Genomic DNA, 18,417 nt, shown 5'->3' on the forward strand with positions numbered 1-18,417 from the left:
TTGTGTTGCTGTCACCGCACAGACATCAGGATCTTGACCTCCAAAACATCCAAACTTGGGAAGATACAATTAGAACACTAAAATTCAGGGTGGGTACATGGGTAAGTCTCAAATGAGCTAGAAGGTTGATGTGCAACAGGTGTGTAAGGGAGGGAAGGTGAGCACAGCCACACCCCCCTGCGCAATGAAAGGCAGTTTGTGCAACGTTGGCTATTTCTTCTCTACAAGAAATAACTCTTTATCCACAGAGCATAGTTTATAGTGACCAGCAACCCACAAGAGTTGCTGTGTCCATTCTGAAATACAGTATTTTGTGTAGATGTTGAAATCCAACAAACCTGGGATTACTCTGCTAACTCTACTGGACTAGATGATCAACAATAGCCTCGGAGCTGGAAAACTGACAATGTAGATAAGACAATATAACTTCTCTAAGTTAAATTATAAATGTGTTCAACTTCTCCAGCTTATAAAGTTGATTTTTTTTCAGCATAGATGTGTCTTTCCAAACCTACCAGCAGATTGAGTTGAAGATACTTGTCTCAAGCTTATTTTCCTTGTAGATCAAACAAAGTCTTGTCATTCTTGACTTAACAGGATCTTAACACAAAGGAGCTTACGAAGAAGCTCTTCCTTGAAAGTCTGGATGAAAAAAATCTTCCCTGAAAGACCTCAAGACTCTCCTCTCCGCAGTCTAACACACACATGGAGACCAGCCGATTTTGATGCAAAGGTCTAGTCTTTATTACAGAACAGACAACATTACTATGCCTATACTGAAATATCACCATACAGCAATGTTGATATTCTTTTCCCACAGCACTAATACTGGGTTCTTCAGAACTTGCTTTGCCAGGTCTAGAAGACAATTTTAAGTTTTATCTATTTTTATTTTTGACTGATATTTAAAGGAAGGCCAAAGTGCATGACAGTGTTCTTAGGGCAGTAATTTAGCATTAAGAAATGCTGCAAAACAGTTAATTTTTCTCTGTATTTCACAACTATGCAAGACAGTTCCATAAGGAATGTCTTCGTTTTTTCATTAAGGGATTACAAAGAAATCTTCCAAGTCTTAATTTTTTTCTGTTCTTCTAAAATCTTCCAGGGAGATATTAAAGAGTAGCACAGAAGGCTAAAACAAAGGTCTTATCTGTTGTTCACACAGAAAGCTGAATGTTTATTTCCATAATTACATGGGTTGGGACTTTCCATACTCAAAGCTGTTGGTTTTTTTGCAACACTGCCTGTGCATGATATAGCAAAACAAACAAAGCAGATCTGCTGCTTCAGAGATCAAAACTTCATACAGGCAGTTTTTTTAAAAAAACTGATAGCACAGCACAGAGATAATTTACCAAGACTGCCCAGCTTCAGCAAATTACATTTCTAGGTGTTCCAAGTGGCTTAATAAAAACTACCTCTCTACTTACTAATGCTGCGTTCCCCTCTCCTTAGCTACTTACAGCAATTTCACACTTATCTTAAAAGTGCCTATTAACTGCTTGTGATCCAGACCTATTATGCTTGTCAAAGAGAGAGAGAAAGAGGGATGTCCTGTTATGCAATGTAGATCCATCGCATCTCTTTTTACTCGCCTCCAAGGGAGATTACAAAAACCATAAGGGGAAAAGTATCAGGCCTTGAATCATCAACAGTCTGAGCTCCTACACCTGAACTGCAGCTTTTCAAAGGTTTCAGTGGGTTGTCTCTATTTTACCTGTTTCACCAACAGGTTAGAGGTTTCATACATAGGTACATACATAACGGGTCAGAAGGGTGTATTCTTTCTTTTATTCATCCAGGGACTTAATATAACATTTATGACCAACCATAACAGTGAAGAAAAAAACAGATTGCATGAACTTTTTCCACCTATCCAAACTCAGATACCAAACATACCTAAGAAAAATATAGGATGCCTGACATCTGGCATCCGCATAGCAATCAGGAAATCCTCAATTGTTCTTAAGAATATGGTGATTTGGATCATACAGCTTTTGTTTGTGTACCTAGCGTATTTCCAGGGCAAAAATCTCTTTCTAAACTGTTGCTGTCTTGCACAGCAGCAGACAGCAATACACACAGATGCCTGCCAGCGTGATGTTAAATACTCCGACATCTGAGTCAGTGAACTGCCAGTACTCCATACTATGTATCACAACCAAAAGCATAAAGCTCCTTGCTTTGGCTTTATCTTGTTTAAAATACTCTGTGTGATTCAAACCATTTTTTCTCCTAAAAGAACAGCACCAACGCAACTCACTCTACATGCAACTGCAAGGAGTCCCAAGAACAGCCATTAGCAGAATCCGAATTCAACGTCTGTGTAGCTTCAGGATCATCCCAGCTGACTTATTCTTGATTCAATTTCATGATGAATGTATATATAGGAACAATTTGTGGACGTTTTGGATCAGGAGGCATGAACTCTGTCATTTAGCAAAATATTATGGCCTAGTACTCAAGCAAGCTGGCAAAGACAATTTGGTCAAGCAGACACAACAGGGAAACACCTTTTAAATAGACAGATGATTAAATGCAAGAGACAAGTTTGCCCCATCTGAACATAAATTCCTTTCCCACTTAATCCTGCACTTAAGACAGAACTAAAAGTTGTAAGGTCCTTAAAAATAATAATTAAAAAGCAATCAGAAGACACAGGTTTTAAACTCTTGGCACCAGCACCTGACAGCATCTGGAGTTTCTCCCATCTCTAGGGCAATAAGAGGCCTTAGCAGAACGGGGAAGCCGAAACATTAAACACTCCACAAAACCCCATGGCGTGCAGAGGTAGAAGGAAGGGGTGCCAGGCCCTTCTTATCTCATTCCCTCCATTTCAGTGTGTAGCAACGAAGTCAAAGGCAATTTTGCAACTGCCTTTGGCAGCTGCAGAATCACACCCATGGGTATTCATGTTCACAGTAATCACGCAACCATCCTTCCATGCAAATGTACATCACATCCTCTGCAAGCACCTCACCTCACACACCAGTTCACCGCTTTATCACCGCTATGAGTGAGCAAGGTGGACAGGAGCTGATAACGGCCTCGTTGCTATGTAAAAAAAAGCAGGATCTATTGATACTAATATTTGTTCCAGAAATCTTAAAGTCTTTTAACTGTAGCCTTGATAAAATGCTGCTCTCCTGATCCTTCTGAACAGTACCAAATTTGTTACAGTACCTGGCAGTAAAACAGAGGACAGATTACAGTGACCTACCCAAACAAGCCATCTCCTTAGATATATTTAAGTGAAAGGGCAGAAGCTAGACACTCAGGTTATTTTAAGTCTAGCTTCGCTGTTTCTGAACACTGACTAAAGGTGCTGCACCCACAGTTCTGCTTGCTAGGAAAACACACAGCACAGTGTCCTGAACCTGCTCTAATTCACTTGGCTTCATCTTCTGCAACAAACCCAAGTCTTGGACCAGCTACACCTGAAACTGCAAATCTTTCAGCCCATCTAGGTCAAGTGCAAAGATGAGGCCAAGTTTCAAACATCCCCAGATCCGTTTGTTGTACTAAATTAAAAACCTGTGACAGTCTGAATGCTTTTGCTGCAGGGTGGATTCAGAAAATGTTACCAAACCTGTAGGCACTGCAGATGGCACTGAGTCACTGGTGCCGCAAGCAAAGGTGTTCAGTTACCAGCGAGAGGGTGATGTGTTCAAGGACATCCTTCGGTGACACCCTTCAGTGACACACTGGATGCCACCTGCACTGTTTTGTGCTAACCAGACTCAGCGGCCGAATACGAGACTTTGAGAAGTTGGGATGTCACCTCCATTTTTTGTGAGATGGGTCAGGTATCCTTTCTATTAATGTTCTTTTACAACACCTATCAGCAAAAGCCATGGCAGCGAATCAGTAATAAATGGAGCAGTATGACCAGTGTGTCACATGCTGACTGTTCCTCCTCAGGTTCAACAGATACGTCCACTTGATATAAGGATCTCTCCTCTCTTGCTCCCTACTTATGTGCATCCTCCAAATGCTACAGGAAAGAAGGAAGAGAATCTAAGCTCTAAAGTCTTCATTTCCTAGGTATTAAAATACTCCCCTGCTTTTCTAGTTAATGCCAGAATGGGTATTTCTCATTAAATCCAAGCACAGTTTGGTTCTACATGACTGAGATTAACTTTTTGTGGCACTTATAGAATTCTGTAATAAAATGTAATTAATTGTTCTTCACCATATCAGAGCCCAAACAGGATGTCAGCAATTTTATGTGCCACAAGCACGCCTTTTTTATTTCAGATGTTGGAAGAGAGGAGGATGGTTGATAAAGAAGGCTTTAGTCCACTTCTCCAGCTCTGATTAAGCCTACTTAATCTCCCAGTTGCTACACTAGGTTTGTCAGTGCTGAAATACCTTCTTTAAAACAGAAGGGTTTTTTTAAAAAAAAAAATAAGAATAAGGTATTAGGAACAGCACTTGAGAGGAAGAGGAGCCACAAGTGGTGACACTTCTCTGTGGTCTATTAACCATCAGAATGTAGCTGAGAAAATGGCAAAACTTTAAGCCCACATATATATTCATACAATCAAACAAACAAAAAAATCCACCCATACAATAAGAACCAAACATTCAAACTTATCCTGTTTTTCCATTGAGTGTGTTTAAAAAGCATTATGGCAACACTACACACATTAATAGTTTAAAGAAAAAGACACATGGAGGAACTGGGTCAAATTCAATCCTTATCTAAGACGACAGATGCTAGTGCAGTCAGTTGAGTTCAGTCAAAGTCTGAATGGGTCCTATTCTAAGACTAACAAAAAGCATATTAAGAAAGGGTGCAAACTTCTATATATTATGTGTGTATATGAAAACGTGACTCAGAAAAGATGTACAATTGCCTCTTTACTTACAAGTGGCTTCTCTGCATCTTATCTATCAAGTTGTTTCCTCTCCCCTCTTCCCATCACTCATAAAGTCTTAATTGATCTGCTGAAAAATTCCCTCTACATGTATACTGCATAGCTTGGTAGGAACCATCATTTCTGTATTATTTTAAAACAGCCCCTCAGAGGCACAGATGGTTCCTGCTGAAAGCTGCACAAAGTTGTACTAGAAGCGTCAAGCCTCTCCCTGTCTGACCTCACACCCCCGCAGCTGCCCAGGGCATCTTCATCTCATACTTAAAATTTCTCAACTGGGAAAGGAAACAAGGAGGTTCTCTGCTAGCCCTGCAGTTAATTTAGGTTTTGCCACACTTCTCTGCCAATTCTGGCTGTACTAGCAGCTTTTAGCTGTCTCAGCCCACATACCACATTGGCTGTGCTACAATAACAGTTCAATTGTCACAGGATAAATCTTGTTTAAGAATCTGAGGCCAGTCCTAGTTGGAAGCTATTCTGCATGCAGCAAAATCAGGGATGGTAAGGAGTCACATCCTAGAAGACCTGGGAACCTCAGGTTTATGGTGAGGCACAACTGTGCCCCTCCAGTTCTCGCAGCAGCCAAGAAGCCAGAAACCTGAAAAACCAGAGAGCCCTGACTCCCAAACGTCTGTGTTCACAGGTCCACAGGGTCCAAAAACCAGCTCTGGGATACCCAGGGTCTCTGGACCAGGAGTCGGACCTCTGGGCCCTTTTATGAAAGTCTGACACATTTCACCGCACTTTGGAAATTAAATCAGAGGTAAATTTAAAAACCTCACCAGGTTTACAGCACTGCGCTTTGTTTTTCTTTGCTTCTGTTTTCAGTTAAATTTCTCTGATCATACTCAGAAAAAAACCAAGACGTTATTCAGTAGTATTACTAAGTGAGTAATTCTTAAAAACCCGTGTGCCTCTGAAAGTCTCCCCATCGTCTTTTCTTCTCCAATTCAAAATGCAAACACTTGAAAATGCTTTTACTAAGCCCACAAACCAGTATGGATAGTAAGAGAAGGGATGAGATTTTTGCAAGAGTTATTTTTCTTGCCATTTTTTAAAGTTTATTGTTGTCACAGTATTGAAGATATTCCTTACATCTCCTTCCCTAAACTCAGGAGAATGAATCCAGCTATTTCTTTAATAGGTATTTATTTCAGGACAGCTCAGTACAACCCTTTAGATGAAAGGCAGCATCACTGAGTAGCCTCGCATCTTCCCTTCTGAAGGGACAAAGGCCCTATGTGCTTCCCCTACATTGCAGCGCAAAGTCCTGAGTCAACACACCACGTAAAGTGTATGTGTAAATACTGACAAAAAAAAGGCTGCTTTCTTCACTTTCCACATTGCTGCTCAAGTGACCGCCTTGTCCTCCCTCCCTCCTCTCCCCCAGTCACCCACATTCACCCCAGGAACAGCCTCCATCCTATAGCAATAAAGTACGGCAGAAAATACTGAAAACCAACCGCCTCCTGTAAAATAAGCGTCACCATTAAAATTGCGAGCTGTTTCCATCCGAACATGCTGGGGGAATGGTCCTGTATCTTTTGCTTTGTGAGGAAAATGAACACCAGCTGTTCTGGCTTCTATAAAAAATTTACATTAAGTTCTTGATTTTCTAAGAAGTCTGAATTTCTCCTCCTCTGTTACGGACACCCAAATAAACAAATCAGCTCAAAGCCAAAATCCTCCAAACCACAACCCAGAGGAAGCATGCTGCAAAGCAAACTGCAAAGAAACCCAAGCCTAGAACTTCTGCTCTGAATGCCTTCTTTAATCAGACTCTGAAGAATGAATTCAGCAGGGGAGGGCAGATTCTGTTGGTTTATTTTGTTACTTATTTTAAGTTTTAGTTCAGAGTCAAATTCTCTCAGTGTTTTTCAGTTAACTGAAGGTATTTCAGCATGAGACATCAAATACCAGAGGCCTCCCTGAAATCCGTGTGACTGATCTTACATAATTAACACACTCTGACCTACTTGCTTTGAACCAAAATGTTTCAAGAGGATTTCACTAAGGGCACAATGGCTCCATGCCTACCTTCTGGGTTGGGTTTGTTTTAATACAGGCTCCTGTACAAGGTAGGGGAAGCCCAACATGCACAGGCAAACCATCAGCTGCCTGAAAACTGTGTTGATGTGACTTATCAGCTATTTCTGTTTCCACTGACACTCAGGTTTAACCTAAAATTAGTTTGTTAATTAAAATCATATACTTCTACTACAGTAATAATATAGGGGGCCAGTGTCTCAGAGGAAAAAAAAAATAATTTTATGTAAGCACAAATTCTAATTGGGAGCATTTTGTATGCTGGGGTGCATCGCTTCCACTGGTCACTGGAAAATTGGCAAAAGTAACTCAGGTCTGTGTCACAAAGTTAGAGAAGAGCAACAGTATTAGCAAAAACATAGCACTATAATTGGAACACGAGTAGCACAGCTCATTTAGGAAGCACTAGCACCCAGAAAACTGTAAAGGATCGATACACTGAGATTTCTTTTATATACATTTGAATACAGACAGGTTTGCTGTTTTGTGCAAACAATGTTCTGATCATCAGAAGTTAAGTTTTGCTCTGTATGTACCTACACATTGTCAGTCTCATTTGGTAGTCTGCTAAAACAATTAACTATATAAGAGCCTTTTAAACAGCCTCCCAAGCCATTTCGTTAGATGCATTACTATTTGAAGCAGTGGATCACCCCTCGTTTTGGTTGAGGCTCCTGGTTCTCAACATTTTCTGTTTGACCCCCACTTCTCCTGCAAAAGCCCCCCTATTTCAGCAGAACCATTCAAACACAAAGCTACTTACATGTGCAAGCGCTTGCAGAATCAGAGCAGTGAGTAAATACAATTTTATTCCCTTTATTCTACTCTTTCCCCAGAATAAAAATGTTACTGGTCTTCTACAACATTACCTCATACCTTGTCTGTCTTTTTTTCTTGTTTTTCCAATATGGCCATGTTTTCTTTCAGAATTTTCACAATCTCAGCAGGATTTTTGTGTGATTTACTAAACAAAGGCATGGTTTTTCTTCACCTGGATTTCTTCCTTCAGGATAGAGGAGGACTGCCTTAAATCAAACAAGAAACAAAAATAGCTTTTAAGGTTTATATGAAAATGCAATAAAAACACACAAAGATGTTATGAACAAGAAAAGGTTATGCCTCAGGCATTATATTTTGCTTCAGCTGCTCCGTACAGCAGTAAAAGTTCTCATGTACAGTTATTATAAGTTCATCCAGGATTCACAAGCCACCATCAGCACATGGAAAGCAACTACTAGCACCTGCGCAGGAGCTGGATTCTTCCTAAAGCCCCTGACCTACAAGTCAATACTCCAGCAAGTCTACGCCTATGTCCAACATTTTCAGACACCGTGTATCTGGCAGGCTCCACTGGATTTCTGACAGGGGTTTCTGCCAAACTTCACTGGCTTCATCATGATGCACATAACTGTAGACACCAGCATACCAGAAGTGTCCTTTGTTTAGAGCATCGCAAGATAAGGCCCCAGCTTCTCTGCCATCGCTCCTTCTTCTTCAGCTGCTTTTCCTTTTCAGACTAAAGCTTCTCAAGAGGAAGCAGTACATGCTATCCCCTGAGTTTGACTGACTTCAAGAATCTGTGGGTCAGATCTCACTTGTGTAAAACATTGCCTGAATTAAATAAGGAACAGAGGATCAGGCCCAAATAGGGACACAAATGTTTTCATGACATTTAAAAGAAAGACTGAACTTTTTAATGAAAATGGATTTGTTTGTTTAATTTAAAACATTCTTCCTCTGTATGGTCAGAAAGGCAAATACCACCATCACTGTATTTATACATGAAAGAAACCAAGTAGCTTAGTTTCTGATCCTACATAGTATTAAGTTGAAAATTGCCATTGTTTTTGCTGAGGATCTGATACAAAGACCTACTGAAGTCAACAGACAGACTACAGATGGGAATATGCTCTGGTTAAGGCAGTACCACTTTCCAGGGGGACCATAGCACCATTCTGGAAGGCATTCCAGTTTGTATGATAAGAAAAAAGAGGTAAAAAAAAAAGAAAAAAAAAAAGGCATAAATAACCTCAAACTTTCATCCCTTTCCACAACAAAAGACAACCATCACCATTCCCTCCCCACACATTTGCAAGATCAGTTGTGAAAAAAAATACATACACAAACCACTCCAATCTTATTCTTCTTCAACTATTACAACTAAAAAAAAAAAAAAATAGCTTTATACAAGAGGTTTTAAAGGAGAGAATTAAACAAGCACAATACACACAGTATAAACAAGAAGATCCAGTGGTCCTTCTCCTGCATTGTCATTACTACTGACATGCTGCAGAATCCATCAGGAAGTATGACCGCATTTGTGCCATACATCCATGTGTTACTAATCCCTAAATATCCTATGGAATTAATACCCAGATTAGATATACATTCTATTACAACTTTAAATAGCAACCATATAAAACAGCCAAGTACAAAATTCAAACCACAGAGGAATCCTTTAAAATAATAATAATCATAAATATACACAGACTCTGTCCTAATGTCTATTAAAAACAATTCAAAATATTTTTGCAGATTATCTTTACAAGAACAGTTTCTATGACACACAGAAAATATTTCTAAATGCCTTATTTAAATCAAAAGTTCCTTTATTGTGTCCAGAATAGGTGAATTTGTATATAGCTTCGCATTTGTCGCTATGTCAGTTCTATGGGAATATTTTCATGTTCAGCGTCTGAAAGTTCACCACTTCCGGACTTCCATTCTCAAGCTTCCCATGGTTCAGTTCAAACTCATTTTTATTTCTGCAGTTTTGGCTACGTAACCTTCACTCCTTGGCTGAGCTCTCAACCGCAGAGTCCTGCTCCCATGGAGCTCGCAACTGCAAGCTTTGACAGCACCATCCAGCTAGCAACGGAGCAGATTCACACCTCAACCTGACAATGTGCAAGACTGAAGATTGGGTATACTAACAACTCCCTCATTTGGGCACACTCAGCTACTTACAAGCACCAGAAAAGACTGGGATGGCAGTATTATACAATAAATTTGTTTAAATGCTGCTAGGAAGCGCCAAGCACCCTGTAAGCTTGGACATGTTGCTATTAGTAGATTAATAATTCATAACACACTTTGAAAAGGACCTGATTCTGCATGGTTTTATTATCTGTGAAGACATGGCATGAGTATGTAAAGATGCAAGAGAGAAAGAGTCTGAGAGCAGGAGCTTAACAGACGTGTTGCATTTCAGACAAGAAGTATTTTTATCCAAGGCAGGGCAGATTTTTTCAGATTGCTGAAGCCATGCCTTTATCTTCCCCTTTTAGAAGTCTCCACACAAGGAAAAGCAAAGGGAGAGAGAATTTGATTTTTAAATGGAAGTACTCATGAGCTGGAGGTTCTGAGACTTTTAAAAAATGAAGCCCACATTTCTAACTGAAATGTTGACTATAAATTATAAACACATTCTTCTCCCAAAAAGTAAGTTACATAGCTGTCTAGAGTATGGAGTCTGTATTTAAATAACACATAAACCTCCAACAACCAGGCTAGCACTTTTCCACTGTATAGTTACAGTCTCACCAACAAGTCACCACAGCACTGCTCAGTGACAAAATACATTTCTGTTCACTTCATATCCCGGCAGTACCCTAATCACAACAGGAGAATCACAGAGAACAGGGCAGGAAGGGACCCAAGAGAATGTTTAGTTCATCCCTCCAGTGAACACAGAAAGTCTCTGCTTCATTTCATTTATGAGTCTTGCATACAAAGCAAAGCACCTGCTGCATGCAAAGAGGAGGGAGATAGAGAGAAAAAGGGGAACAGCCTCAGATGTGCATCAAAGCACATTTTTGGATTTACCCCTTTTCAGGACACAGTTTTCAACCCATCAGCATCTGGCAAAACAAGATCCATAACTCCAGAAAATACATACTGCTAGCTGCAGGTTACTTCATGCAAGAATCTTCTATGAAGTATGTGCTATTCAGCAAACGGGTAAGTCAGTTTACTGAGCTTTGGGAGTTGTACTCCTTTATCTTACGGCTGGCTATTCCACAGAGCACATGGCAAAACAAGGACTCCTCTCCTCCAGCTTTGCTCCTCATGACTGGGTTCTCCAGCACCAAAGAAAGCTTGCTACAGCTGGGCATTTCTGCCCTGTCCTCCTCCTTGTATCAGCTCCCTGCTCTCCCAGCTTTGCTTGGAAGGTCTTCTCTTCAGTAGAGGTACTCATTTGGTTTAAATTCCCTATTTCTTTCATCACTCATTTTCAGTCTTTTTTTTTTTTTAAACTCCGTATTTTCCAGGCATCTAGCTCTCTGTCAAGGTTGCTTGAAATTGGCCAGTAAGTTCGAAAGTTACCATGAGCAGAAAAGTAGAATGACAGGTGGACAGTGTGACCACTTAAGCTTCGTTTTCTTAAGAAACCAGTCTAAAAATAACTGAAATACAAAGATAAATGACAGCTGAAAAGGTAGAAACACAGGCTTACCAAAGGTAGCTCCTACTACAATCCTTTATTTTCAGACAGAGAAAACGCAGTAGAACCCATGCATCTAGCATGGAAATACACTAAACTGAATATAGTAGAAAATAAACCAGTTGAAGGAAAATTATCATGTAAAGGGAGATTGATTGCCTAAGAAGATAAAAGCAATCTGAGGACAGGATTGTATTTACAGAGGCATAGGAATTAAGAGTCTACCCAAAAATTGTGATGACTCAAAAGAGGAAGATATTATCAACACAGAAGAGGACTGGAAAATCATTACCTGAGGAACTGGATTGCCTCAAGCACTGAGATAACAAAAATGGGATAAAATGTAAAAGTATAAAGTATCAGATAATGTTAAATGGCAGAAGAGACAGAGTTTGCAGATGCCCCATCCCTGGAAACATTCAAGGTCAGGTTGGACGGGGCTCTGAGCAACCTCATCTAGTACAAGATGTCCTTGCCCACGGCAGGGGGGTTGGACTAGATGACCTTTAAAAGTCCCTTCCAACCCAAACCAGTCTAAGATTCTATGAATACCTGCTTCAAGCTGACGACTTACCATGAGAAATGACAAGACACCTGAAGACTACACCCATATTTTACAGACAGGAGAGACAGACACAAACCTGTGATGAATTAGGAAAGTAATTGCCAGTAGAACTACAAAAGTATTCATGTCTTTGTACAAAAATGTCTTGATGGACCTTCAAATGGAACATGGTACACAATCCTGAACACATGCAGTCAAGTAAAATCAACAGAAATTAGAGTGGGTGCAAAGAAGGGCCCTCAGCTGGCCAGAAAAACAGAAGACCAGCATGTCCAGGAGGCTAATAGTGCTTGCCTTGGGAAGCTTAGAATAAAAATACAGGGAAGCCGAAGAAGTTATTTCAGATCAAATAAGAATAACATTTTATTTATGCAGAAGCAAATGGCTGTAAACTGCCAATGAATAAACTTAAGCTGAAAATGTAAAGGTTCCTAACCATTGGAGCACTGAGGTTTTGAAATGACCTACTCTACCAGACGCACTACAAAGCAGCTGTTCATAAATTTTTGACAGTGCTGTCTGGCAGCAAGGAACAGGGCTGAATGAGCCCCTTTCTTTCCTACTTTTTAGGACAACTTTTTCCACCTAATGGTTATTCAACATACATTTTTATAACACCAGAAATGCATTGTGGACACTCCTGAATTCGTAATGGGGGACCAGCCAAGTTCTGAAACATTTAGTTGTGGTGATGTTATTTCAGCAGTGCTCTTGTGAGGAGCTTACGAGACCAAGGAAAGAAACAGCTGTATCTCACCGGACTGACTCTCCTGGCCTCGGAGGCTGCCTCCCCCCATTGTGGGGAAAATGCCCTGACAGTGCTGCAGGAGCAATGGTGGTTTCCAAAGCCCACTGTTGCCATCAGTACAGACAGGACATTTCAGCTGCCAGAGCTGGAGAGTCCAGAACATTTACTGAGCCCTACTTTTACAAAAATACTTTCAGGGAATATAATACTGTGTTCATCAGGAATAAAAAAAATGGCAGTGATTTTATTTTAGGTAAGTGACAGAAACACAAAAAGGCAATTTTAAAGCATCACTTTCTAAATGTTTGGCTGTTTCTGTTTCAGTCAGAAAAAAAAGAAAAAATATGTATCACACAGACTACAGCAGTGAGTTGAATCCAGAGGTGGATGATGTTTACAAGACATGAGTTTTAGGGTATTCAGTAGCCTGTCAAAGTTAATGTAACATCCCTTCATACTCAGGATGTGCCTTCCCTCAAGGGCCTCCAGCTCTGCAAACATTTAACCAAGATGGAAAACACACTTCCAAAAACCTTCATACCTGCTATTACTCTGCCCCCTCTGCAAAGGGAGAATAAAGCACAGAAAGATTAGAAGACTCACCCAAGGCCACAAAAAAAAAAAAAAAAAAAAAGATCAGTGGCTCTGTCAGAAATGAAACCTAGACCATTTGACACCAAAGCCTACGCTTTATCAGTCTTCAAAGTATCTCTTCTGCCAGTTTATCTGCTCATAAAGGGGATGCAATAAAAAGAAACAGTGCAACTTGAGCTCTTTAATACAGCTACAAAGTACAGTAAGAGATCTAGTTCTGTTTATAGGCACTCTCCCCAGTTCATTTGCTCTTAATCATACACTTTCTCAAAAGATTACAGCACGACTGAGCTTGTAAGCATGATGAAGGAAAAACACAGACCACAACACGACTCCACTCACTGGCCCATCCCACTATGAAGTGACTCAGTTGAGCAGCTGGGTAACAAACACCCCCTGCCCAGGAAGGCAGGAATGGGAGAGAGCACCTGAGCCCACCCATGCGCTCTTCACAGAAGTTCCTCTGGACAAGTCATTTGGTTTTCAAAAATAAATGAGCGGAAAAAAAGCCTTCCCTTCAAGTATCAGACAACCGTATTGTCTTAGTTCCAAACCTTCATCGACTTATTAATTGGAATCAAAACATTTCAATACCTCATACTGGGTGAGAGCTTCTTGAATGGAAGAGACCTTCATTCAAATCAGTGTGCCCAAGACCCATATATCTGGGGCCTGAATTAGCAAACTTTATTCATAATTTTACCTAATTCAGTCCCTACACAATAGAAGAGACATTTTATTATCTCTCCATTCTCCCTCCTGCCATACTTGGGAAAGTTGTTGCAATTACAGAGTCATGAACTCAGACGAGGGGATGGAAGCCCCCATGTGTGATGATTACTCAGAGCAGCCCAATCCATTCTCGCCCACGCAGTCCCCTCACAACCCTCGTTTCATTTGATAGGCAGAAGGAATCAGGGCTACACAACAAGTAACTTTTCTGCAAATTCACAAGTTGCGTATTTTGGAAGGTACATTGCAAATGAGACAAGACTAACAGAACAGAGGACAGCATTATGGTTAGGGTGAATGAATGCCATCTCTGCTTGGCAACAAAATTATTCAAAAAACTCAAGAATTTACTCATAAGCCTTGCTGTTGGCTACTTGTTGCATTACCTGGAATGAAGGTGGATATGGCTGAAACTTCACCTGAACACATAAAATATTGCAGTAATGCCTACTTATCACCACAAACATAATTCTTTTTTAACAGATGGCAACCATCCTGAAGATCAGACATGGAAAATAAGGAGGCAGCTTTGCCCTTAATCTGATCACCTCTACAGAATGAGAATAGTAATATCACACAGTTGTTCAATACTGTCATGAAACTGAAGGCATTTACGGTGATAGTTCACTCAAGTGCTGTGGTGTAACTCTATGGAAGCACTCAAAAGAAATTAATAATTCTCTTTTTAACTGAGTGCTTGAATGCCCATTCAGTAAAAAACAAAAAGCCTACACAGCCTCTCAGCAAACACAGGGTATAAAATGAAACACCGAATAGCGATCTGGTCACTGAGGCAACAGTTTGATAAATGTTTTGTTCCGTGACAGTGACACCCTGCTCCACATTATTCACAACCCTACAGCCTCTGTTGGAGTGGTACAGCTGTTTGCAGGGCTATGTGGTGAGCTAGGTCAGGTAACTGACCCAGGTTAACAAAAAATAGCCCAGTCGGGGAGAAAAAAGGTCACAGGGGTTTCCAATCCCACAGGCTTACAAACAGCTGTACCAGCACAAGAGGGGAAGAAGGGGATGGCAGGAGGACAGAGAGATGGGGCTGCTGATGCTACATCTCGGGTGTTCACCAACCAAACCCAGAATGAGGCAGTGATGATGAGAACGGGGGTATAAATTGTGTGATGATACAAACTTAATGAAAGTATCTTGAGTACAGAGAACACACTACACTGACACAGATAAATGCCAGAATTAAACTCTTTGAATGTTTGACTTCGCTGCCTAGTGTCCTTTTATTGCAGCAAGTCCTCTGCTACCACATCTACTATTATTATTAGAAAATATTTATTACAAAACAGCATTTGCAAACTGCAATGCCAGGTAACATTCAGATTTGAAACCCATGCAGAAGCGGCGTCCTGCAGCACCATATTCACACCGGCACCAGTCACCTCTGTACCACAGGATTACACAGGCTGTCCCACCCATGCTAATGAACTAGCTGTAAGTAGCAGGTTATTCCTTCATGTTGAATAAAACTAGAAAGATAAGAACTGAGCAGTTTTACAGCCACCAAATTCGCAGGATTGATGAGTTAAGAATATTTGGGATCCGTATTTCCATTTGGCACCATGGAGGTCTGTCAAATCTAAAAGATTAAGAATTCAATTCCATTCCTAACTGTAGTCTACAGCAAAACTCCCATGAACTCAGTCATACAGAAAGAGGTCTCTTAACTAACGTCTCTGAAGTACACACAATTCTAACAGAACAGCCCTTAACAGCTTTCCATTTACTTAAGTAAAAGGGAAACCAAGTTAAATTTCCATTTCATGTAGAAATAATGGAAACTGGTGATAAAATTTAAAGAACATATGCAGCAGCCAAGAGGGAACAGGACTTCTCCCTATATAATAGGACCCATTAGGGAGGAAGGTGAATACTACTTTTGCTTTTTGTTCAATATTACTGAAAGTTACCTCCCTACACAGCATTCACTTGACCATGTTCTTAGCAAGCCTGCTGTGTTACCTTCAGTATCTTCAAAACACATTAAAATAATTTCCTACAGCAGTAATTTCACTTTACTAGTAACATTAGTCCAAGACAGACTCTTTGCTCAGAAAAACAACTTCCCTTAAGCTCAATGAAAGTACTGCCTTATAACGACTTGTGAAGAGCCCATTGCTATTAGCATTTCAGGTTGACAAGACCTATTGACTATAAATAATGAGATGGTTAATTTACATACGCCGTTTCTTGTGACAGACCACATACACACTCATCCTCCCTTCATCCCTAACCATTCCGCACTGCCTTATGCAAGTGGCCATGCTCTCATTCCTCTTCATCTCAAGAGCCGCTGCAGGCAGTCAGCAGAGTGGAGTGAGAGAAATGATATATTGCAGATATTTTATTTTTGGAAACCACACTGTAAATAAAGCCATTTCCAGAGATATTTCGCGGACACGGAGCGCTTGGTCGCAGAGCCAGCGCCTTATGTAACAGGAGGAGCATTGTTTAGGGTTGCCTGCTTTAAAAAGCTACTCTGGTAACACAGTTTACAAAGCTATAAAAAGCAAACAGCGGAACTACCGAGAGAACAAGCAGGCAAGCAGTTTATTACAAAAAGGCCAGTGCTAACGGGAAAAAGAAAAGTTTCATTAAATCACTTAACTTTCTGTCACTCGGAGGGCATCATCTCAGCTGACACTTACTGTGGAGAAGGTGGGGGCTCCTAGGCAGCCCTGCGCAGCCCCATGGCCAGGTGCTGAAGACAGCTCTGCCGCCTCCCCGCAGCCCAGCCGCCAGCAGCCGCCTTCAGTTATCTTCCATTTAATTCCACTTTATTACCCCCCTGCCAGTTCCTGACACGTGGCAGTGACAAGGGATCCCACGATTTGGCCTCCTGCTCTTCTTCTGCCGAGCAACTGTCAACCTCTGGAAAAGCGTTAGCAGAAAGGGTTGCTTGAACACGCACAGGCGCTCACAAGCTGCTGTAAATTTCCACTCCCCGCTGCCTGTGACCGGGCTCCCGGCTTTGCTCCGGTTCCTCACCGTTCCTGAGCCCACTAGCTCCGTGGCTGGGTGTGCATTTTCCCTGCTTCCTAGTCCCTCACTCGTCTTGCTCACAGGCTCACACGCACACATACACTACCCCCCTCCTCCCCCCCCCCCTCCCCCCCCAAACTCCACGTCAGAGGAGCGCCTGGAAAAGCAAAGGAAGAAGCGATCACTCCGCCGAGAGATTCCTCCAGGGTTAAGGGAGGAGATGCGACGATTTCGCATCACTTCTGTAAGTTTCCATTCCCGTCTAAAGTCTGTTGGTGCAGGGGAGGCATCACCAATGGCTCCTCGCACCATCACGTGGTGGAGGCTGCTGGAATTAAATTATTCACCTTGCCATCCCGCTGAGAATGCAAATCAGGGAGCCCAACAGCGGGCTGTTGTTACAAGATAATAATAAAATCAACATGCTCATGGCACCACATCTTTCAGTGGAGTCCTGCCCAGAGAAGCTGAAGTTAAGCTGCTTCCTGCCTGCCTATATATTACAATATAAAGACGTGAATACTTTTCTACAATGCTGGAGGGGAAAAAAATCCTGCAGCATACCCTAAGCAAAATTTAAATTCCACCGATGAAAAACATTAGCCTAAAGTACTTTTCCAAAAGCTGATGTGATGGGGAAAATAATCATACAGTTAAAGTATTCTGAAACAAGTACTACCAGCTATCATCAAGCACACAAATGTAGCAAAATGCAATTAAAATAAATTTTTAATGCTTTTGTCTCTCAGCAGCTATCGCTCAGCAAGCGCCACATGTTCCCAAAGGGAATGGCAAGCGCCACATGTTCCCAAAGGGAATGGCAAGCGCCCTCCCCCACACTCACCCTCGCTGCCCCCAAGTGTCTTAACAGGCATTGAGAGCAGGGAAAGGAGGATGCTTTACCAGCCACCATGGGCACTGCAGGACAGGATTTAAATCTCATCTTCACCCACATCTTGACTGAAAGCCCAGCATGTATTTCTGCTGAGCTCACCTGCCGGGGGGAAATTCACCTCCTGTCCTCTCTTCCTCAGGACAAAGCCTAGCCGAAGTCCTATGTTCTTAAAAATAATTTTGTACGCTGCATTTGCTTGGGGAACTAATCTTGGCCCCCACCGCATACCAGCACTACAGCTGCATCAGGTTTTGATTTAGGGCTCACCTGCAGCAGCAATTCACAGCCCTACATTAAAGGCAACAAAAAAAGCACGAGAAACCTCATTTCTGAGGAATACAAACAAAACGGCCGCCTTGCAATCCCGGAGCCTAACTGAGGCAAACAGGAGTATCCAAATCCTCATTCTGAAGAGCCAAAAACCAGTACCTTGCCCATCCTTCTTGGCCTCAGAGAGGCAGAAGCCATCCCTGCTCCCTCCACCTTCCTGCACTTGCATGGGAGGTG

General features: G+C 41.5%; 1 protein-coding gene across 8 annotated transcripts in view; it reads right to left on the bottom strand.

Annotated features, from left to right (window-relative positions):
* CAB39L (calcium binding protein 39 like) overlaps positions 1-18,417 on the bottom strand; it is a 68,148-nt gene that overhangs the window by 30,538 nt on the left and 19,193 nt on the right. For 3 of the 8 annotated variants that reach the window (XM_027790738.2, XM_027790737.2, XM_055801711.1), the window contains one exon: positions 7,803-7,951. In XM_027790738.2, coding sequence (XP_027646539.1) covers positions 7,803-7,904 — 102 coding nt within the window. In that variant the 5' untranslated portion in view covers positions 7,905-7,951. Of the gene's footprint in view, positions 1-7,795; positions 7,952-9,047; positions 9,069-9,156; positions 9,178-16,681; positions 16,905-17,021; positions 17,131-18,417 lie in introns of those variants that run through there. The other 5 variants (XM_027790734.2, XM_027790735.2, XM_027790739.2 and 2 more) reach the window with 5 other exon arrangements.

This window comes from Falco peregrinus, chromosome 4 (assembly GCF_023634155.1).
Source record: "Falco peregrinus isolate bFalPer1 chromosome 4, bFalPer1.pri, whole genome shotgun sequence".
Taxonomy (NCBI): domain Eukaryota; kingdom Metazoa; phylum Chordata; class Aves; order Falconiformes; family Falconidae; genus Falco; species Falco peregrinus.